General features: G+C 42.4%; 1 protein-coding gene across 3 annotated transcripts in view; it reads right to left on the bottom strand.

Moving 5' to 3' along the window:
• The window catches only part of MLLT3 (MLLT3 super elongation complex subunit), a 485,346-nt gene that overhangs the window by 5,713 nt on the left and 454,633 nt on the right, over nt 1–25,000 (bottom strand). For all 3 annotated transcript variants that reach the window (XM_075316277.1, XM_075316263.1, XM_075316270.1), the window contains exon 11: nt 23,220–23,291. In XM_075316277.1, the coding sequence (XP_075172392.1) occupies nt 23,220–23,291 (72 nt within the window). The remainder of the gene's footprint in view (nt 1–23,219; nt 23,292–25,000) is intronic.

Here is a 25,000-nt window from a genome sequence, read left to right as displayed (position 1 = left end):
TTTGCACATCTAATGTGATGTGCCAATTCTGGGTAGCTAAGAGCTGGTATTTTTAGGCTGGGAGGGGTGCAATTTCCATGGTCCTCCCATCCGCATAACACCAGCCCCCACCTGTCTGCTTTACCGTGGCTAGTTATCAAAAATGGGGGGGGACCTCAAAAAAAAATAATTTAATTTAAATAATTTAAAACATAAATGCTGTAGGATTACCTCTATTTTGATTTTCAGCTACAGTAAAGCTCATAGGTGGGAGTTGCAGCCTGCAGCTGTTGTTGTACCTGTGCTGGCTATCAAATATAGCGGAAGGCCACAATTTTTTTTTTTAATTTATTTTTACACTACCATACAGCAAACTGACTGAAATCAATCACAGAAACTGACACAGGGTGGGCGGTGTGTATAGCAGTCTGCAACCAATAGCACAGAGGGTGGGCGGGGGAAGCAGTGAATATTGATGAACCTCAATAAGCAGGCCCAGAAAAAGAGTCCAACTGCAGTGTGATCCTTTGGGAAACACATCATGTATAACTATTCTGTTCTTACTACTTAATTTCCATTTGTAGCCCCTTAGCACTTACTATGGCCATTTTACAGCCCAGAACTTCTGGTCTCCTTTGACTTTTATGGGGATCGTTGGTGGGGTGAAGTTCAGGTTCCGAACTCTATTTTATTGTTAGTCCATACTCGTTCAGTGAACCTGAATGTCCATGGGTTCACTCATCACTAGTTATTACAGCTGGATCATACCACATCATTTAGGTCTTGTTGGCATGAAAATATTGAACTGTACATATGTACCGCCCCGGGGCTCGGCCGGCAGCCGAGCCGCTCGGATCCGGGCTTGTTTGGTGGGTGGCTCTAGCGCCTCCGGACCCGGGGGTCACGTCGCTCTGCAGGGAGGCTGGCACTATGTGAGGGGATTTCGGTGGGGAGGTTCACAGCCGAGGCTGTGGTGTTTAGGGATGTAAGCTCATGTCGCCACCCATGGGTTGTGGTGAGTGTGGACACCACTGCTGCCGTTAACTAGGCTCCCGGGGACGGTGTTGTGCAGCCTGGTGTTGACCCCTCGGTGGGCAGAGGGTGATGGTCCCGGGGCCCGGTGGTTGCGAGGTGCGGGCGTGCTGGTGCGTGGCCCGACGGCACTGTTGTACTCACTATGACACATACACCGGAGTCTCTGGTAAACCAAAAGGATGGTGGTCGGTGCCCGCAGCCGGCTGCGCTTGGTCCCCCACCCGGTTCGGTGGTTCCCGCCTTTCTCCTGCACCTCGTTTTGTAGATTTTGACTGCCTACGCTTCAGTGACGGTAGTCCGCTCCCCGGCTTTATGTGTGTCGGGGAACCCGTTTGCCCGCAGGCGCTGGCCCTTGGGATCTCTCTGCCTGTGCGGTGGCTTTCTATCCCCCTCTGTGGGCTGTTGCCGTCTTTCGGGTCTTGGGACGGGAAAGGACCTATGGTCCAGACCTCAATCAGTAAATGCAACGTGGTCCAGTGGCTTCTGGACCTAGTTCTGGGTCTGAGTACCCCCCCTGGTGCTCCGGTTTCCAGGTTCGGTACCGGCGGGCCACTACCCTGTCCCGGTCCCTTACGGTTCCACCAGCCGTCTTTCCGGCTCCTGCAGGCAGCAACTACCATCTGCCTCCTGGTCACAGAGTATCTGGGCTACGACTCAAATCCATGAAAGACGTTTACACTTTGCTACTACTCCCTTTCACCTCCAAAACTGATCTTTTTGTGTTTTCCCACCTCAAGCTATCTGAACTCCTCGGTGGGCGTGGCCAACTGCCTGGCTCCACCCCCTGGTGTGACAGTCCAGACCTGAGAGGGGGGACTCGGGGTTTTTAAGTTGGCTGATGTTACCTTGTTAGGGGACGGGTGTTTGTGCAAGGGCCTACCTGTGACTACCTGGCTAGTCCAGGGCATCACACATACACTTAAAAGCTTTAAATAAAAAGCTATTTTTATAGGATGTATCAGACTGTTCCATATCTGGGAAAGGTTTAAAGTACTTATGTTGAGTTATATTGTAATGTGACTACCATAAAGAATTTTTTTTTTTTTTTTTAAAGTGTAGCCTAAATATAATCCCCCCTCCCTCCAAAAAGGCATGCAAAACATACAAAAAGGAATCTGACATGTAGTTAGCTGTTGTTTTTTTTTTTTTGCGTTGTTTTTTTTACAATTGTTTTACAGTGCTAAAAATGAAAGAACAGATTCATAAAAAATGGAAACCTTAGAAAGCCTTGGGTTTTAACAAATATGGCATGGAATTCCCATGTCCATCCTCCATTGGAACAAGGGCATTGTAACAATGGTCAGACCTAATGTAGCCTAGCTGATAAAATTTCATGCAATGTATCATTTGGTGCATATTAGTAACAAATTTTGTCATAATTCCAAACTGGATACTAAATCATGAGGAAATGACAGCCATATGTTTTGATAAACCGGTACCACATGCTTCAGAAACACACAAGACATTCTTTCTTTTTGATCCTTGTATTATACGAAAAGAGAAGTAGCAGAAAATGTGATCTGGCTTTACATGGCTATAGCTCGAAGTCATTCAGGCAGAAAATTGGACACGTTCACAAATAATCTGTACCTTAATTACCAGTCATTATATTTACAGGTATCAACGTTATATTGCCCATTAAATTGTCGACACTTGATTCTTAAGGCTGCTTTACATGGTACGACCGATTGTGCGATTTCACAATCGATCGTACCCGCCCCCGTCCTTTTTGCGTCACAGGCAAATCGCTGCCCGTGTCGCACAAAGTCAGTAACCCCCGTCACACATACTTACCTCTCATGCGACCTCGCTGTGGGCGGCGAACGTCCACTTCCTGGAGTGGGAGGGACGTTCTGCGTCACAGCGACGTCACACGGCCGCCGGCCAATGGAAGCGGAGGGGCGGAGATGAGCGGGACGTAAACATCCCGCCCACCTCCTTCCTTCACATAGCCGGCGGCGGCCGCGTGACGCAGGTGAGCTGCTGTTCATCGTTCCCGGGGTGTCACATGGAGTGACGTGTGCTACCCCGGAAACGATGAACAACTAAATTAAACGATATTATGGAAAATAGCGAGCAGTACACGACTCACGATTTGTGAGCGATACTGCGTCGCTAGGAGGTGTCACACAGGCCGGCATCGCCAGTGATGCCGGATGTGCGTCACAAAAACCGTGACCCCGACGATCTATCGCACGATAGATTGTCTGGTGTAAAGCAGCCTTTACACTCAGAGTCGATAATTGTGGAATACAAAGTTGCTGCTTTTTACATCTAAAGAAATCAACAGATGTGAGTCTTAGGTCTCACAGTGCAAAACTAGATAGATAGGTAGAGCGGTCAAGCTGGGTCACATCTTGCCTTAGAAGGCCGTCTCTTAGGGGCGCCCAATACTCATGCTCTAGACTATAGCCAACCAGCACTGCAGCCTCACAATGTTCTGTGCAGGTTGGACAATCATATACAGTAGGAGCATCGTACTGCCCCCTAAGAGCTGTCCTTGTCTGCCTAGAGTCAGGAGCAGTCCTGACACTGGGTAGAAGGACAGCAATGGAGCCAAGATGCAAAGCAGCGGAATCTTCCCCTCCAACAGTGTCACAACTGTTCGGCTTTAGGAAGGGTCTTAAGCATGGTGAGGAAATTAATGAAGGGTGGGGATGAGGCTAAAATGAGGAAGGAAAGAATGAAAAGCGCTAGAGAGGAAATAATGAAGTGACAGGTGACAGGAGAAAAGAAAATAGGCTTCAATCAACTCCGAGGTATAAAGGAACAGTGAGTAAATTCTCAAAAAGGTTGGCAGCTACCATGCCCCATCACTCCGTTGATAATTAGCCCAATCCACTGCTACTGCAGGTAAAAACATCTTTTCTATCAGCTTATAGCACATATTATGGGTTATTTTGGTATCTCAGTTTTGCATGGATAGTCTGCTTTCATTTCTTGAGGTATTTCTGCTATTTTTGGTACAGTGCACCTTAAATTAGTCATCAGTAAGAGAACCTCACATATATTACTAAAGAGATGTTTCATTTACATGGGCAACAAAGCCTTACATGGGCAACAAAGCCTTACATGTACACTTTACAGTTACACGGTTATATTTCTTTGTTTAAGGATTAAAATAGTTTTTAACTTGTGTGAGATTTTTACAACTACATTTTATTGTTTTTGAGAATTATTTTCATGTGAACTGGAGGCCAGGTTCAGAAGGCCATATTAAAAATGGACCAGTCACGTCTACAAATGCAAACACGCAAAAGGACCTGCACACAGAGCCTGTCACGTCATTATGTTGGTTTGTAAAACAGGCCAGAACAGTGCAAGCTGTGATTTTTTTTCCCTCAAACTATCTGAAAACAATATCAGTACCAGCTGTAAGTCTCCTGACCCGAAATAGCAGCCTGAGGCCGGCTGTCTATTATAGTCCGAGCACGGATGGTAGAACAGACATGTGAATTCATTGTTAATATATGTGTTTTGCACCTATCTTGCACCTCATAGTCCAAATATTAATTGTGATACCCTTATTATAAGCTCACCCTTAGTCGTCACTCTGCTACTCCCCATCAAACCGCGTTTTACGATGTTGTTTGCGGTATGTGTTGGTTAGGTCTTGGTGCATACATCAAATGTATAAAAAGAGTCCAATTCACCCGACCAAAGCCAATAAAGTGTTGTTTTGGCCTCCAATTTCTTGGTAAACATGTGGATACATTTTTTCTACTATATAGAATACTACATAGCTAACTAGTGAAAAAAGAGATACCACTATACCTTTATTTTTTAAATGTGAGCCTATGGGTAATATATGCTTATATAGTTGCTTTCACCAAAAGGTACAGTGCAGAGAATCATTCTGACATCTGTCTCTGAAGAACCTGTGTGAAGGTAGCCAAAACTTTACCTTAAGAATCAGAAGGCCACTTTTTGAATGTGTAACCTCCCAAAGAAAAAGGAAAGAAAACCATGGCCAAAGTCCCCCCAACTGTTCTCACAGGATCCTTGGCCTACACATTTCTTCCCACTGAAGTGTTTTATCCTACCGAAACCCAGTGTCTTGTGCAATAAGCATACCCAAGTTACCCCAAGTCATGGTACTGTTCGCAGATAAGCCCACATTATACGGCTATTTCCCCATGAATTGGATTTTCCACAGATTGATTAGAACCATTGCACATAATTTGGATTTTTGATGATCTTGTAGTAAAATAGGTTTTGGATTTGCAAATGCAAATCCAACATGTGAACATGCCCAAAGTGTGCTCAGTTTCTAGAGTGTATTAATGAAAAAAGGACATCGTCTTTCTGTGATCTGCATGTGGTGTATGCTACTTTTATTGTGGGGATTAGAGTGAAAACTATTTGTAACTCTCTCATGGATCACAAGTAAAAGCGTCATAGAACAACTGTCCTCTGGTGGACGGAGCAGTTTGGGCCCCGTTTCAGACTTTCATTCACTTTGCCCATTGACAGCTGCTTATTGTGAAGCTAAAAATCGCAAAAACTTTTTGAAGTTCGATAGCTAAATTCAATAAGATGTGTCCAATTTCTTCGGATTTGTTCACATGTGGTGGTCATATCACAGCCAGGATATACACGCCAAAAACAATGCCACTGTTCAGATCAGTGTGGTTTGCAAATGACAGCAGCTAAAAGCACTTCCAGCATTAACACTAGAACTACTGAGGTAGTCATTTTGACTACTTTGCACTATGTATTTTTATATAGGTGTCACGAGTCCAGTAGTTCTAGTGTTAAAGGCCAAACAGTGAACAAAAACTTTGCTAAAAACCCATGTGACTATGAACAATGACCACTGAAAGTAATGAAAAGTTAATATTTTCAAACTAACTTTGCCGATCTACGTGTATGTGGGCTGGTAAGGTTCGTGCACCGATGCTGTTCTTTAGTCCCAGTCTACCATGTGTGTATAAGCCTACATTTGTATTCTGAGCTTTGATCACCAGGTATTTGTGCAATATGCACGTGTACAATGTATATATACAGTAAGTGTATGCCAGGGGTCCCCAACCTGTGGAACCACATGTGGCTTGTGGGTTCATGTGAGGCTCGTCGATGTGCTAGCTTTGTGCATTAGCACCAGATAGATATGACGAGCAGGTCTCCAGTGACTTGTGAAAAGCTCCACACAGAAGAGTAGACCTGGATGCACATACACCATCCCTGAAGATTTAAATTAAGTGGAGCTAGGATGATATTGCTAGTCAAGGGAGCTTGAAGCTCGATGCGATAGTGTGGTGGGAGTGATTTGTTGCGAGAATACAGAATGGGGGTATTGTGGGAACCCCTGGATGCAAGTATACTGCCTCATTGTGATTTCTGTGCTGAAGCTTTGGGTAACAGTAATGGGTGCTGTGGTTGTCATTACTTTGACAGGGATGGCAGCAGTATGTCACTACTCGAAGTGGGGTGAGAGTCTAGATGCTAGATGTGGCTCATGACACTCTGAGTTAAATGTGACTCTCAAGGTAAGGAAGGTTAGGAACAACTGGTTTATGTGTTATGTACAAAGCATCATTCTATATTTTACACACACACACACACACACAATATATTAAAAGGGGGTGTCTAAAAACAAGTTTTAATATCCATCAGCTTGCGCAAATTACCATATTAAACTCAGCTGCTACTCGCCTTACCCTGCTCAGAAACTTTTCTCTACCATTGCTTCAGTTTTTGAGGATAGGCTACTGCAGATGTGACAGCTGCAGCCAATCACTGAGCTCAGTGGTTACATGCATTTTATTTGCAAAGTCGCCATTGTAGGCCTACAACAAAAACTTGAGAAGTGGTGGAATGCATTCCTGGAGCCAGGGAAGGAGGGTAACACAAAGTTTAGAAAATATTTTTTAAATACAGTATATCACTAAAGTGAGTACACTCCTTACATTTTTTGAAAAATAATTTATTTTAAATCTTTTCATTGGTCAAGAATGAAGATGTGATATTTTGATACAACGTAAAGTAGTCCCTGTACAGCTTGTAAAACAGTGTCAATTTTGTGTGCCCTCTAAATAACACACATCCGTTAATGTCTAAATGCTGGCAACAAAAATGAGTACACCCAAGTGAAAATGGCCACATTATGTGGCCACCATTATTTTCAAGCACTGCCTTAACTCTTTTGGGCATGAAGGTCACAGGTTGCCACTGGAATCCCCGTTCATTTTCAATGACAACATCACGTAGCTGGTGGATGTTCGAGACGTTGTGCTCCTTTTGTTTGATTAGGTTTGGAGACCTGCTTGGCCAGTCCACCAACTTTACCCTCAATTTCTTTATCAAGTTAGTGGTCGTCTTGAAGGTGTATTTGGGGTCATTCTCATGTTGGAACACTGCCCTGTGGTCCAGTTTCTGAAGAAAGGGGAACAGGATATGCTTCGGAATGTCACAGTACATGTTTGCATTCATGGTTCTCTCAATGAACTGCAACTCCCCACAGCTGGCACCACTCATTCAGCCACAGCCCCAACCATGACACTCCCACCACCATGCTTGACTGTAGGCAATTAGGCAATCACACTTATCTTTATTCTCCTCACCTAATTCCTGCCATACAAGCTTGACACGATCTGAACCAAATAAGTTTATCTTTGTCGCATCAGACCGCAGGACATAATTCCAGTAATCCTTGTCCTTAGCCTGCTTGTCTTCATCATACTGTTTTGGGCTTTCTTGTGAAACATCTTTAGAAGAGGCTTCCTTCTAGGACGAGAGCATACAGACCAATTTGCTGCAGTGTGTGGTGTATGGTCTGAGCACTCATAGGCTGACCCCCACCCATTTAACATCTGCAGCAATACTGGCAGCACTCATACGTCTATTTTAAAAAGATAACCTCTGGATATGATGCGGAGTATATACACAAACTTCTGTGGTCGACCATGGTGAGGCCTGTTCGGAGTGGAATCTGTCTTGGTAAACAGCTGTATGGTCTTGACCACCATGCTTCCGTTCGGTTTCAGGGTGTTGGCAATCTTCTTATAGCCTAGGCCATCTTTTATGTAGAGCAATAATTCTTTTTTTTTCCAGATCCTCAAGGATTTCTTTGCCATGAGGTGCCATGTTGCACATTAAGTGACCAGTATAGGAGAGTGAGCGATTACACCAAATTTAATACACCTGCTCCCCATTCACACCTGAGACGTTGTAACTCTAATGAGTCACATGACACTGAGGAGGAAAAATGGCTAATTGGGCACAATTTGGCCACTTTCATTTAGGGTTGTATGCACTTTTGTTGCCAGCGGTTTACACAATAAATGCTGCGTGTGGAGTTAGAGGGCACACCAAAATTACACTGTTATACTTTACATTGTATCAAAATGTCATATCTTCAGTGTTGTCCCATTATAAGAGATACATACATTATACTGTTGAAACCAGAAGGCTACATACACTTCTAAAAAAGACACATATGATGTTTTTCTAACTGGCTGACATGAAATGTTTTAAGGCTTTTTTATCATTCACTGAGAGTGCTATGCATTTAAACAATATGGGACAGCCCATATGATGATCATGTCTTTGGAAGCTTCTGATAGGCAACATCTGAGTTTAATTAGAGACACACCTGTGGATGTATTTTAATGCACACCTGAAACACACTGCTTTTTGTGTAGCATCATGGGAAAGTCAAAAGAAATCAGCCAAGATCTCAGGAAGAGAATTGTGGACTTGTACAAGTCTGGTTCATCCTTGGGTGCAATTTCCAAATACCTGAAGGTGCCTTGTTCATCTGTACAAACAATAATACACAAGTACAAAACAAGATGCGAATGTCCAGCCATTATACCACTCAGGAAGGAGACCGGTTCTGTGTACCAGAGATGAACGTGCTTTGATGGTCAAACGTGTGCATATCAACCCAAGATCAAAAGCAAAAGACGTTGTGAACATGCTGGTGGAAGCTGGTAATATTGTGTCATTATCCACAAACGAGTACTGTATCAACATGGGCTGAAAGACCAATGTGCCAGGAACAAGCCATTACTCCAAAAGAAACTAAAAATGTTTTCAAAAGTACACAGGAACAAAGACCTTAATTTTTGGGGAAATGTCCTGTGGTCTGATGAAACTAGAATTGAACTGTTTGGCCATAATGACCATGTTTACATTTGGAGGAAAAAGGGAGAAGCTTAGAAGCCTAAGAACACCATCCCAACTGTGAAACACGGGAGTGGCAGCATCATGTTATGGGGTTGCTTTGCAGGGACTGGTGCACTTCACAAAAGAGATGGCATCATGAGGAAAGAAGATTGTGTTGCAATACCAAAGCAACATCTCAAGACATCAGCCAGGAACTTAAAGCTTGGGCGGAAATGTGTCTTCAAAATGAACAATGACCCAAAGCATACTGCCAAACTGAATACAAAGTGGCTTCAAGATAACAAAGTAAATGTTTTGGAGTGGCAATCACAAAGCCCTGATCTCAATCCTATTGAAACTTTATGAGGAAAGCTGAAATGGCAGATGCGAGCAAGGTAATCTACAAAACATGGCTATGCTACACCAGTTCTGGGCGCAAATTCATACCAACTATTATGAGAAGCTTGTGGAAGGATCCAAAACATTTGACCCAAGTCATACGGTTTAAAGGAAATGGTATAAAATACTAATGAAATGTATGTAAACTTTTGACTTCGCAGAAAGTAATAAAAATGCCTTAAAACATGCTCTCTCATTATTATAGCATTTGGCAAATATAAATAATCTTGGTTCCTAATTAACCTAAAGTAGGAAAGGCTTATCCTAATTTCACACCAGATAGTGAGAAAAACATGCATATGTGTCTTTTTGGATAATGTACGTAAAACTTCTGGTTTGAACTATTTTATATTATATATACACACACACACACGTATGTACGTATGTACGTATGTATGTATATATATATATATATATATATATATATATATATATACACACATACATACATACACATACATACACACATACATATTTAATCTATATACAGTGCAGACCAAAAGTTTGGACACACCTCATCTCTAGAGCTACTATTAAGAGGAGACTTTGTGCAGCAGGCCTTCATGGTAAAGTAGCTGCTAGGAAACCACTGCTAAGGACAGACAACAAGCAGAAGAGACTTGTTTGGACTAAAGAACACAAGGAATGGATATTAGACCAGTGAAAATCTGTGCTTTGGTCTGATGAGTCCAAATTTGAGATCTTTGGATCCAACCACTGTGTCTTTATAGAAAAGGTGAACGGATGGACCCTACATGCCTGGTTCCCACCGTGAAGCATGGAGGAGGAGGTGTGATTGTGTGGGGGTGCTTTGCTGGTGACACGGTTGGGTATTTATTCAAAATTGAAGGCATACTGAACCAGCATGGCTACCACAGCATCTTGCAGCGGCATGCTATTCCATCCGGTTTGCGTTTAGTTGTACCATCATTTATTTTTTAACAAGACAATGACCCCAAACACACCTCCAGGCTGTGTAAGGGCTATTTGACTAAGAAGGAGAGTGATGGGGTGCTACGCCAGATGACCTGGCCTCCACAGTCATAAGACCTGAACCCAATCGAGATGGTTTGGGATGAGCTGGACCGCAGAGTGAAGGCAAAAGGGCCAACAAGTGCTAAGCATTTCTGGGAACTCCTTCAAGACTGTTGGAAAAACATTTCCGGTGACTACCTCTTGAAGCTCATCAAGAGAATGCCAAGAGTGTGCAAAGCAGTAATCAAAGCAAAAGGTGGCTACTTTGATGAACCTAGAATATAAGACATATTTTCAGTTGTTTCACACTTTAAGTATTTCATTCCACATGTGTTAATTCATAGTTTTGATGTCTTCAATGTGAATCTACAATTTTTAGAGTCATGAAAATAAAGAAAACTCTTTGAATGAGAAGGTGTGTCCAAACTTTTGGTCTGTACTGTTTATTACACACACACACACACACACACTGCTTACTGCTGGCATATACATATATATTTGTGTGTGTTTATGGTTAAAGAAGCACACACAAATATATAGATGGAGCCGCCACTGCACAATGTCCACTACTCGGGCTGGTGTTAATGGCAGCCTGGATAGTAGGCCCTCCGCAAGCAGGGCTGGGCCCCAGAGGGTAGGTGACATGACGAGTGTCGGAAGAAGGTAGTTCACACAAAGGGTTCAGTGCAACTGGTTCTATACTCACTTTTTCTGGTGGTAACTGGTTACCAGAGGCCGGCTGGTTTCACCTTCAGGTCTCCTTCGCCCAAGTGCCAGTTTAGTAATCTGGTACCTTCTTTCCCTGCACCTGTCTGTGCTTGGTGGGTCCCTGTGGCGTAGAGCAACTGGGGGTCCCCATCCGGTGGTTTTCTACTGCAGTCCGTATGACCCTGTGGGGTTGGAGTCTCTGGTCCTGTCCCCGGTTCTCCCTTTGCTACCGAGTCTCGGATTTTTAAAGTCAACGAGGTCCTTGATGGTCCCCTCGCTGTGCAGGTGTTAACAGGCCTGCTTGGAGCTTCTGCCTGTTTTAGGGTCCTGTACCCAGTTGGTGCGTTGTTCCGGGAGTACTCCACCGGCAACTACCCTCCTGGGCACCAGGTTACTGTTCACTCCAAGTCAGAGCGTCTCCTCACTTCCTCAGTCACTGTTAAACTCCCTACTCTGACTGTCAGTCTGCCCCTCCCACCTGGTCAACTAGTGGACTAAACTGGCTCCACCTCTAGGTGGCCATCCATTGGTCAGACCCTAGCTGTGTACCATTCTATGTGGGATTGTTGGGGAAAAACTGGGATTTTGTGAAGCGTGTGTGTGACCGGCAATGGTCTTCCGGGGCCCTAGGGGGTAGGCCCTTGATCCTGGTTAGGATGCAGAACCTTGTAGCTCCCTGATGGCATCAGGGGCGCTACAATCGCACTTACACTATATTACATATACATATAGACAGGTTAAGTAAATAAAGTTATATGCAAGCGCTTCTTTAATTTGCTGTTGTTCTATATGTCACGCCAGGTACAGGGAAGTGCCAAGCGAACTGCAAAAGAGAAGGGAAGGGAAACCCCGTGTCTATGAATGGAGGAAATGGTGACCCCTGGCTAAACCTACCACTGGCCTCTGGCTTCCCTCACCACACTAAACTGTGTGCAGAATTAGGCAAGTTGCATTTTAGGGGATTTTTTTTTATTTATTGATCAACAATACTGTATATTCTCAATCAACCCAAAAGACTCAAATATCAAAGCTTAATATTTTTGGAAGTTGGAGTGGGTTTTTAGATTTGGCTATCTTAGGAGGATATGTTTGTGCAGATAACTATTACTGTGCAGAATTATTAGGCAACGTAATAAAAAACAAATATATTCAAATCTCACTTGTTTATTTTCACCAGGTAAACCAAAATAACTGCACAAAATTTAGAAATAAAGATTTCTGACATGCAAAAACAAAACCCCAAAAAATTAGTGACTGATATAGCCACCTTTCTTTATGATGACACTCAGCAGCCTACCATCCATAGATTGTCAGTTGCTTGATCGGTTTACGATCAACATTGCGTGCAGCAGCCACCACAGCCTCCCAGACACTGTTCCGAGAGGTGTACTGTTTTCCGTCCCTGTAGATCTTACATTTTATGGGGGACCACAGGTTCTCTATGGGGTTCAGATCAGGTGAACAAGGGCACCATGTCATTATTTTTTCATCTTTTAGACCTTTACTGGCTAGCCACGCTGTGGAGTAGTTAGATGCATGTGATGAAGCATTGTCCTGCATGAAAATCATGTTTTTCTTGAACGACACCGACTTCTTCCTGTACCACTGCTTGAAGAAGTTGTCTTCTAGAAACGGGCAGTAGGTCTGGGAGTTGAGCTTCACTCCATCTTCAACCCGAAAAGGTCCCACAAGTTAATCTTTGAGGATACCAGCCCATACCAGTATCCCACCTACACCTTGCTGGCATCTGAGTCGGAGTGGAGCTCTCTGCGCTTTACTGATCCAGCCTCTGGCCCATCCATCTGGCCCATCAAGAGTCACTCTCATTTCATCAGTCCATAAAACCTTTGAAAAATCAGGCTTAAGATATTTCTTGGCCCAGTCTTGATGTTTTATCTTATGTATCTTGTTCAAAGGTGGTCGTTTTTCAGCCTTCCTTACCTTGGTCATGTCCCGGAGTACGGTACACCTTGTGCTTTTTGATACTCCAGTAACATTGCAGTTCTGAAATATGGCCAAACTGGTGGCAAATAGCATCTTGGCAGCCTCACGCTTGATTTTCCTCAATTCATGGGCAGTTATTTTGCACCTTTTTTGCCCAACACGCTTCTTGCGACCCTGTTAGCTAAATGCCATGAAACGCTTGATTATTCAGTGATCACACTTCAAAAGTTTGGCAATTTCAAGACTGCTGCATCCTTCTGCAAGACATCTCACAATTTTGGACTTTTCAGAGCCCGTCAAATCTCTCTTCTGACCCATTTTGCCAAAGGAAAGGAAGTTGCCTAATAATTAAGCACACCTTATATAGGGTGTTGATGTCATTACACCACACCCCTCCTCATTACAGAGATGCACATCACCTGTTTTACTTAATTGGTAGTTGGCTCAAGCCTATACAGCTTGGAGTAGGACAACATGTATAAAAAGTATCATGTGATCAAAATACTCATTTGCCTAATAATTATGCACACAGTGTAGATAGGTTCCGCACCTATGCACCGAGCTGGATACCTGGTCCTGGCTGACCCTGAAATAGGCGCTAGGTGGGGAATGTATGGGATGAGCACTTAGTCAACCCAACTAAGCTCTAAAGAACACAGGGATAACAAACAGGGGGAAAGTAAACTAATAACTTCTCTCCAGGAGAGGAACTGCAACAACAAAGTTTCTCCACATGAATATTAGCCGACTGCTAGCACTGAACGCTTGTTAAGGGTATTAGCCCTATCACCAGCACGGAGTAAGGGGGAATGAGAGTATTTAAAGACACAAAGAGAAGTGCTGAAGATTAACAGGTAAAAAGGTGAGGAAATTCACAGGGTCCTAAAGAGAAAGGGATAAACCCTAACTAAGCAGGGAAAAAAGAAAAGTCAGAGAGCAGATTGTATAGCCAAACGCTGCAACCTTCTAGAGACGGAAACTACAGGACTGTGTCATGTGTGTCACTATTTATGCATGTGACATATACACACATGCTATTTATTTTCACTGCTGGATTATTTTTTTTGCATGAAGTTTAGTCACTAATGTGCAGTTTCTTTTTGGTATTATACATTTACGAAAAAGAAGGATGATTTTTTTTTGTTGCCATTCTGTGGGGAAAGGGGTGTTGGTGTCATTTTAATTTTTGCCTCAACCAGCAGAAAAGCTAGAGGCTCAGGCTACAAGTCTCAATATTGCTACTGAAAAATCTCCAAATGGCATTTAATTAATTCACTTAATAGATGGGTGTGCCTTAGAGAAAATGTACCAATAAAAGATCATTTACTTAACACTAGAACTACTGAGGTAGTCATTTTGACTACTTTGCACCATGTATTTCTATATAGGTGTCACGAGTCCAGTAGTTCTAGTGTTAAAGGGAATCTGTCAGCAGGTTTTTGCTACCCCATCTGAAGCAGCATGATGTAGGCATGGAGGTTCTGAATCCTACGGTGTATCACACAGATTACTGGCTGCAGCAGTTCTGATATCTGAATTTTTAGATTTAGTCATGTAGCAGAGCTGAGAGAGCTGTCCCGTCCACACCAGGCTCTCAATAGAGACTGTAGATTGACGGGGAGCTGCCAATCACATCAGGAGGTGTGTCTAACTTCTTTGCAGGTGAGTTTCTAGTCCTGTAATGATAAGTGTCCTGCTGCTTAAACAAACATAGCAAATAAAGAAAAGATCAGACTGTGACAAAACAGGCTTCCCTGAAATTTCTGTGTTAACTTGCAGCATGATGGCTTCAGCTTAAATAGCAAAAACCTGCTGCCAGATTCCCTTTAAGGTATTTCTAACTTTAAGAAGGACATAGAGTAGACAAATGCAAATAAAGCTTTTTAACTTCCTTGCTGAGATTTTATGCATGCTACACTGGGAAATGACTGGAACAGCATAAGCCATGCAGTAAAATGTTTCTTCAAAGGAGCACTGCCAAATTCCTTCTAGCTCAGTCAATTATCTGAACAACTCTGGACAAGATGGCAAATTTGCAAGGGCAGATGGATCTCACAAAAGGCTAGTCACTCTTAAATTGTTTATTTGTATAAGAAGTAAAATAAAAAAAAAGGAAAGTGAATGATAGAATCCAATTATCGGGAGAAGTTTCTTTCTGCAATGCAGAATCATAAGTTTGCCAACAATCCATCAGGACAACTCCAACTCAGCATTCAGTTTTAAGAGTGCTAAAAAGCTTGTCCGGGAAATTTAGGTTATATTAGTAGTATTATACATAGCCAGTGGGTCATGTCTCCTATCAAAATGCAACCACCCAATTTGTCTGTAATTTCTATTGGCGTACACGTATGTATTTACTAGGTTTGTGACTTTGGATGGCCATACAGATCAGATAGCTGTTGGCACCTATACATATTCAATGGCCTGACGGTCCTGGAGAAGTCCATGAGTTTTTCTCATATACTCTACAGCTAAGGTTTTTAGCCAACTTTGCTCAAATACTGTCATTTAATTTTCACTTCCATTCACATAAAAGTGATTGATCCACTGAACAATTTTTTTTTTTTTTTATCCAATTATGTCACTTCCCTATACACTTGGAGACAGGGCATTCTCCCAATTTCTTTCATTGTTTTCAGATACTGGTGTACAAAGTAAAATTACTAATTTAAAAGGTGTTCGCATGTCCCATTATCATTTGTTTTAAAGGGAATCTGTCATCAGGATTTTGCTACCTCTTCTGAGAGTACCATGATGTAGGCAAAGAGACCCTGAATCCACAGATGTATCACTCAGTTTACTTTGTGCAGCGGCTCTGACACAACCAGGCTGGGAAGGCCATGGTTATTGGGCCCTCCCCAGCCTAAAAATAGCAGCCCGCGGCCGCCCCAGAATTGGTGCATCCATTAGATGCGCTTGTCCGGCTCATCCTGATTGCCCTGGAGCACTGGCAAGTCGGGGTAATATAAGGGGTTACTGAAAGCTGTGATTTGAAGAAAAGAAAAAAAAAAAATCACAGGTGTCACTGTGCCCAAGGTTAGTAATGGGGCGACATTATGAGATACCCTATTACTAATCTGTAAGTCAAAAGAAAAACACAAAAATTCTTTATTTATAAAAAAAAAAAAAAACTAGCTACAACTAAAAAACACCCTATTTCTCCAATTTATTAACCTTCAAAACACCCCTGCAGGTCCAAAATAATCCACAGACCCGACGTCCCACGACGAACCCGGTTCTGCAACATCTTGAGGTCACAGTGAGCGGGCACATTACATAATGTGACTGAGCACTGTGGAGTCAGGAACACAATAAAACAGCTGCACCTGTGAGCGATGACGTCACTGAATTCCCAGCTGGCTGTTCCCACGGTACCCTAGCTGTGACCTCAGGTGAACTGACCTCAGGTGAACTCTATGAACTCAATTGAGGCAAAGTCATTGAACTCCATGCCAGATTACCGGATTAGGTTATGTGCACACATTGAGTATTTGGTTGCAGATATTTCTGCACCAAATCTGCATCTCCTGAAAAAAAAAAAAAAAGCATCAAAACCACATGCATTTTTTATGGGAACCCTAGCTGTGACCTCAGGTCAAGTCATTGAAGTTAATGTTGGATTACCGAAGTTTGGTATATGCCCACATTGAGTATTTGATTGCGAACAATTCTGCACTAAATCTGAATCTCCTACAAAAAAAAACTGTGCCGAGATCGTATTAATTTTTTTATGCGGTTTTGGTGCATTTTTCTGCCAGAAGGATGCAGATTTAGTGCAGAAATGTCAGCAACTCAATATGCACATATTGCCTAATCCTGTAATCCGCCATTAAGTTCAATAAATTCACCTGAGGTGAGGTCACTGAGTTCAATGAGTTATTCACAGGTCAGTTCACCAGAGTTCGCAACTAGAGTTTCGTGGGAACACATAGTTGTGACCTTGGGTGAACTCACTGACGTCACCGCTCACAGTTGCGGCTCTGTCATTGTGTCCCGACCTCAGGATCTAGCAGAGCCGGGATCATCGTGGGACGACGTGTCTATGGATTACATTAGACTTGCAGAGGAAGTTTCGGGGTTAATAAATTGGAGAAAAAGGGTGTTTTTTTTTTAAATAAAATAAGCACAAAACAGAAAAATCCTTTTTTTTATTTCTTTTCAATTACATGATTAGTAATGGGGGGTCTCATAGGCTCCTTCCCAATTACTATCCTCTGCCTTCATGACAATTTTGATTTTTTTTTGTCAAATCACAGCTGGCATTAACTCCTTATATTACCCAAATTGCCACTGCTCCACTCCAGGGCAATCGGGTTGAGGCAGGTAAGCGCCAGGATCCAATAGATGAGCCAATTATGGGGCAGCTGTGGGTTGTTATTTTTAGGCTGGGGAGGAAATAGCTCGGGGCTGGTATTCTCAGGCAGGGGAGGCCCAAGGTTATCTGCTTTATCTTGGCTGGGTATCAAAATTGAGGGGGACCGCGCACTGTTTTTAAAAATTATTTAAATAATTAAATAAGTTGCATGGGGTCCCTCATATTTTGATATGCAGCCAACTTAATGCACACAGCTAGAGGCTGCTACCTCCAACTGTCTGTTTTATTTACGCTGGGTAACAAAATACAACGGACCCTACTCAATTTTTTCCAATTATTTATTTTTAAACTCCACTACCGGGACCCAGACGGCTACTGAGAGGGCAACCAATCACAGACGCCAGCAGTCTGACTGCAAACAATCACAGATGCTGGGTGGGGGAAGCAGTGAATATGCATGAGCTCTAAAGAGCGAAACTGGAAACAGTGACAGCTGTGCAGAAACTTGGTAAATATAATTGCCCTGCTTTAATCCCCAATTTGCATCCTTTTACAGCCAACATTTTTGAACTATTTTAAAACAATTTACAACGCTTAAATTTGGGGTCCCTTAGATGTATATAGGGCTCAACGTTTGGAGTCATATTCTGGTTCAACTACGATCCCGATCCAGTTTAGAGCATTCTTACCTGGCTAAAACTATACACACACACACACACACACACACACACACACACACACACACACACACACACTATTGTTCAAAAGTTTGGGGTCACCGAAACAATTTTGTTCTTCCATGAAAAATCATACTTTTATCAAATGAGTTGCATAATGAATAGAAAATATAGTCCATACATTGTCTAGGTTAAAAAGAATGATTTCTACTTGAAATAATCACTTTCTCCTTCAAACTTTGCTTTTGTCACAGAATGTTCCTTTGCATCAATTACAGCTTTGCAGATCTTTGGCATTCTAGCTGGTAATTTGCTGAGGTAATCTGGAGATATTTCACCCCATGCTTACAGAAGACCTTCCCACAAGTTGGATTGCCTTGATGGGCACTTTTTGCGCACCATACGGTCAAGCTGCTGTCACAACAGCACAATAGGGTTGAGATCTGGTGACTGGGCTTGTCACTCCATTACAGATAGAATATCAGCTGCCTGCGTCTTCCTAAATAGTTCATGCATAATTTGGAGATGATATTTGGGTCATTGTCCTGTTGTAAGATGAAATTGGCTACAATCAAGAGCTGTCCACAGGGTATGGCATGGCGTTGCAAAATGGAGTGATAGCCTTCCTTATTCAAAATCCCTTTTACCTTGTACAAATCTCCCACTTTACCAGCACCAAAGCAACCCCAGACCATCACATTATCTCCACCATGCTTGACAGATGGTATCAGGCACTCTTCCAGCATATTTTCCGTTGTTCTGCTTCATACAAATGTTCTTCTGTGTGATCCAAACACCTCAAACTTCGATTTGTCTGTCCATAACACTTTTTTCCAATCTTCCTCTGTCCAATGTCTGTGTTCTTTTGCCTATATTAATCTTTTCCTTTTATTAGCCAGTCTCAGATATGGCTTTTTCTATGCCACTCTGCCCTGAAGGCCAGCATCCCGGAGTCGCCTCTCTTCTGTAGACGTTGACACTGGCATTTTCCCAGTTGAGGACCTGTGAGGCATCGATTTCTCAAACTAGAGACTCTAATGTACTTGTCTTGTTGCTCAGTTGTGCAGCGGGGCCTCCCACTTCTCTTTCTACTCTGGTTAGAGCCTGTTTGCGCTCTTCTTTGAAGGGAGTAGTACCCACCGTTGTACGAAATCTTCAGTTTCTTAGCAATTTCTCGCATGGAATATCCTTAATTTCTAAGCAGAAGAATAGACTATCGAGTTTCACATGAAAGTTCTTTTTCTGGTCATTTTGAGAGTTTAATGGAACCAACAAATGTAATGCTCCAGATTCTCAACTAGCTCAAAGGAAGGTCAGTTTTATAGCTTCTCTAATCAGCAAAAATGGTTTTCAGCTGTGCTAACATACTTGCACAAGGGTTTTCAAGGGATATCAAAACATCCATTATCCTTCTAACACAGTTAGCAAAACACAATGTGCCATTAGAACACTGGAATGGTGGTTGTTGGAAATGGGCCTCTATACACCTATGTAGATATTGCATTAAAAACAGACATTTGCAGCTAGAATAGTCATTTACCACATTAACAATGTATAGAGTGTATTTCTGTTTAATTTAATGTTAGCTTCATTGAAAAAAAAATGTGACCCTAAACTTTTTAACTGTAGTGTATATTATATACATATATATGGTATATACATGTTTATACATTTAATCACTCAACATGCTATTCTTTTAATATTTACGGTACTTCTCCACAAATCATTAAAGCCCATGAAAATAAGCAACATTGCAATATTACTGATCTTATCAGAGAAATCTGTTTCGGTGTCTTTCTGTACTGATCTTTCCCTCTCAGTTCATGGGTAAACATCTGCAAATAAGTGAATACAAATTTTCGCAATACTGCGATAGGATATGAATGTTGGTGCTTGTAACATTTTATGGAGATGGGAGGAGCTAGGAATGGACACAAACATTTTATTGAAAATTCATCCGTAATGATAGTTAGTTACAGTTCTGCATATGACTTTATGTGCACCAACTGCCATCTCCTATCTCAGTAATGGGAATATCCGTCTTCACTGTAGAATTTTGAGAGTGGTCAGTCCAGTAGGCGAAAGAAGCAGATTTCTCTAATAAGATACATTACAAACTTTCTTATTTTCATGTGTACTACTGATTTAGGATATAAAAATTAAAACAATAGTTGTTATAATCCATTATGAATACAGTTGAGAATTATAGTAAACAGCAGATGGTGTTTGCTATGGGGAAAACGTCTACTGAGAAAAATCTCGTCATTATTTTGTCACACAAATCATCTCCCTGACGCGAAAGAAAATTGAAATCTCTTTAAAGCATTTTACAATATAAACAGTTAAAATACACATTTGTTTTTCTATAAATCCATCTTTTATCAAGGCACAAATCATTAAGTGTACATGTGCCGTTCGTTTAATTTGCTTTCCAATGACTAACTTTGGAACGACCATATAAACTTGTGTCTACAGGCAACGGGAAGGGATTTTCTCTGCTCCTGTCAACAAGCAATCTTTGCTTCCATCCCCAGGGGCTTTTTTTCTGCACCTGGCGAGCTTATTGCTTGGAGTTTTTTCTACTTCTTTCTGGTAGTTTGGTGCATTACGTACATCTATAGCTTATCCATCAAAGAACTTAAGTGAACCAAGTGCCACGCTGAAGATTTATATTTTTAGCTTAAATCCACATGAAACACCTGTAGATATTAGAAAATAACTATAAGCTAGAACTTGTGGAAACAGTAATTTGATATCCTTTGTCTCATCCCTTGTCTGATGTTTTTTAATGCTTCAGGGATCTCATGATGAAATAAAATGTGAAAATAATAAAATATCGAGGAGGTAAAACTTTAAATCCTTTAAAACTTGCACCATATTCGTCATTTTTTTTTCAATATCAGTTTTATGGTACCGGAGTAAGTCTTAAAGGGGTTGTGCCATCTGGACATCGCCACATCTAATATGTTCCATGTGAAATAGAACAGATAGCTGTTTGCGAAACGCGATTCTTAAGGGTGCTTTACACGCTGCGACATCGCTAGGGATTGCTAGCGATGTCGAGTGCGATAGCACCCGCCCCAGTCGTTCATGCGACATCTGGTGCTCGCTGCCGTAGCGAACATTATCGCTACGGCAGCGTCACACGCACATACCTTGTCAGCGACGTCGCTGTGACCACCAAACAATCCCTCCCTCAAGGGGGAGGTGCGTTCCGCGTCATAGCGACGTCACTAAGCGGCCAGCCAATAGAAGCGGAGGGGCGGAGATGAGCGGGACGTAACATTCCGCCCACCTCCTTCCTTCCTCCTTTTCCAGTGGATGCAGGTAAGGAGATGTTTGTCGTTCCTGCGGCGTCACACATAGCGATGTGTGGTGCTGCAGGAACGACGAACAACATGGTACCTGCAGCAGCAACGATATTAAGGAAAGGAGTAACGTGTCAACGATCACCGTTTTTGAATGATTTTGTGATCGTTGATAGTCGCTCCTTGGTGTCTCATGCTGCGATGTCGCTACTGGCGCCGGACGTGCGTCACTAACGACGTGACCCCGACGATATATCGGTAGCAATTCGCAGGTGTGTAAAGCACCCTTTACTCCGGAGAATGGACCATAATAGAATACCGATTAGGATTTTTCAGCCAATGGCATCTTCTCCAGGTAAAATAAGTAATTTGATGGCTGTCTGACATGAGGTGGTCAGCTGTCATATTAAAGAGTTTCTTCTTTTAAAAAGTAGCCGTTATTTTAATTTCCATTTCATAACTCAATAGTACACACAAAAATGACCAACTTTGTAACATATCTTAAAGAAATCTGCCTCTTTCGTCTCCTGGACTGATTATTCATTCTCAAAATTCTCAATTCTTGGGTAATAACTGTCTTCAGTGACAACAGATTGCATTACTGAGATAGGAGATGGCAATTGGTGCTCATTCTTTGGAGAGCTGTGATGGTCGTTTCAGGAGAACTTGCAGAAGACTGTGTGTGTCTCTAGCTCCTCCCTTCTATTCCCACTACCTTCCTCCTCTCTTCATAGAATCTTAAGTGCACCAACTGTCATCTCTTAACTCAATAGTGCGTAAGTCTGTCATCGCTCAAATTTATCTGATAAGATACATAACATTACTTTTGTGTGTACTTTTGTTTTTTTAAATATTAAAATGACTTAAATTTTCTTTCTGAATTATACTTCAGATTTTCTGAAAGTCTGCAATGTTACAATATTAACTTGCTGGCTCCATTAATTTCAATGTACACATTAAGAGGAGAAAAAGGAGCCAGCACAATCTGAAAATGGCATGCATCATCTAAAAAGTGCAAATTCAGAGATTTATTCCAACTGTACTATAATAAAAAAAAATGAGATTTTTAGCAAATAATTGATCAATTCTTTGAGCCACCCCTGCCAACGTCACGGCAAATCTCAATAGGCTATGCACGCCTGATCTTGGTTTGCAATGTATTTCTCCTGTTGGTAGCTGTTCACATTCAGTTGCCTCACCCTTTACACAGGCATTGCTAATTAAGCACCATACTTGGATCTGGTCCGCCTTTATCAATGGTTACTGTCTGGCACTGGGAGGGTCAGTTCTGATATAGTCCTGGTATCAGTAGAGCTTGCCCCACATGCTGGGACCTGGGCTGGCCTCTATCCACAATTGCCTCTTTTGCAACATAGAAGCGGTTATATACAGGTTACAGGTATATGTGCTCCATTATGGTTCTGCTTTTAACTTTATCTAGGAGGCCGCATGGCACATGAAATACATAATATAGTGTAGGACCCCCCCCCCTATTGAGATTTGCCGTGACGTTGGCAGGGGTGGCTCAAAGAATTGATCAATTATTTGCTAAAAATCTCAATTTATATTATGGTACAGTTGGAATAAATCCAAGTGAATTTGCACTTTTTATATAATGCAGGCCATTTTCAGATCGTGCTGGCTCCCCTCTCACATTAAGAGGAGACATCGCCTGATGATGTATTTTGCATAAAATATCACAGTAATTTTTTTTTTTTAATGACGTGCATTTAATGATGTTGCTGTTTTAATGCCTTTGATATTATTTACCTGCTGTAGTACATGTCGTTCTCTTAGAGTCATTAATCTTCTGTGAAGCTCAACTAGTTCATCAAGATATGCCTGCAAAAGAGTCACACTGATATTTAGATGATGTGAAGGAGATACAGACACCATAGAAAAGTATTAAGAATTTCAACCGTAACAGACTGGGGCTATACGGCGACTGACTGTCAGACATCCATAGATCTCTAGGTTTTGTTGCTACGACGCAGAACACCACAAGTGATTGAGGGCACATTCTATACTATACCATCATACAATAACCTTTAGAAACTGGAAAAGTGACCATGCGAACACCTAAAAACATTAAGGTGTGTAATACTTAGGGGTTCACCAAGTGGTCACATAATGATAGAAGCACACTAAAAATGATATAAATTATATATGCACACCCTGCTCAAAAAATTAAAAGGTAACACTCAACACATCCTAGATCTGAATGAATGAAATATTCTCATTGAATACTTTGTTCTATACAAAGTTGAATGTGCTGACAACAAAATCACACAAGAATCATCAATGTAAATCAAATGTTTTCACCAATGGAGGCCTAGGTTTGAAGACACACAAAATGACCATGGAAACAAGTCAAATTAAAAATCAAAACATTAGGAAGAACCCAGGGCCAACCGCACCAGCATATGGTCTCACTAGGGGTCTGAAGACCTCATCTCGGTACCTAATCAAAAGGGGAACTGGAGAAAAACAGGTTTCTTTGCCGCGCTGAAGACCATGAACATCGATGTCAGATAAACAATTCTTTTATTTCATTCATTTGGGAATGAAATAAAAGAATTGTTTATCTGACATCGATGTTCATGGTCTTCAGCGCGGCAAAGAAACCTGTTTTTCTCCAGTTCCCCTTTTGATGATCCACTTTGCAACAGGGCTGCTGCTGGACCGCTTAGGCACTCACTTATGCCATTGAAGGAGTTGTGACTGGCACAACCCGATCAGGTGAGTGCACCTCTTCCTTATTACTTTCACCCAGTAAACCGGGTAAGACCCTATTGTGCCTTTTCTCTCCCGCTTTATAGATGTCTCGGTACCTAATGGCAGTCAAGCTATCTCTAGTGAGCACATGGAGGGCTGTGCGGCCTTCCAAAGAGATGCCACCCCACACCATTACTGACCCACTGCCAAACCAGTCATCCTGGAGGATGTTGCAGGAAGCAGATCGCTCTCCACGGCATCTCCAGACTCTGTCACATCTGTCACATGTGCTCAGTGTGAACCTGCTTTCATCTGTGAAGAGCACAGGGCGCCAGTGGCGAATTTGCAAATCCTGGTGTTCTGCGGCAAATGCCAAGTGTCCTGCACGGTGTTGGGCAGTGAGCACAATCCCCATCTGTGAACATCGGGCCCTCATACCATCCTCATGGAGTCGGTTTCTAACTATTTGTGCAGACACATGCACATTTGTGGCCTGCTGGAGGTCATTTTGCAGGGCTCTGGCAGTGCTCCTCCTGTTTCTCCTTGCACAAAGGCAGAGGTAGCGGTCCTACTGCTGGGTTGTTGTCCTCCTACGGCCCCACCTCCCTGTCTACTGGTGTACTGGCCTGTCTCCTGGAAGCGCCTCCATCTTCTGGACACTATGCTGACAGAATTAGCAAACCTTCTTGCCACAGCTTGCATTGATGTGCCATCCTGGATGAGCTGCACTATCTGTGGCACTTGTGTAGGGTTGCAGAGTCCGCCACATGCTACCACGAGTGAGAGAGCACAACCAACATTCAAAAGTGACCAAAACACCAGCCAGAAAGCATTGG

Source organism: Anomaloglossus baeobatrachus, chromosome 1 (assembly GCF_048569485.1).
Source record: "Anomaloglossus baeobatrachus isolate aAnoBae1 chromosome 1, aAnoBae1.hap1, whole genome shotgun sequence".
NCBI classification, from domain to species: Eukaryota; Metazoa; Chordata; class Amphibia; order Anura; family Aromobatidae; genus Anomaloglossus; species Anomaloglossus baeobatrachus.
The sequence above is the reverse complement of the archived record's forward strand: the minus strand, read 5'-3'. Positions and strand labels throughout refer to the sequence as shown.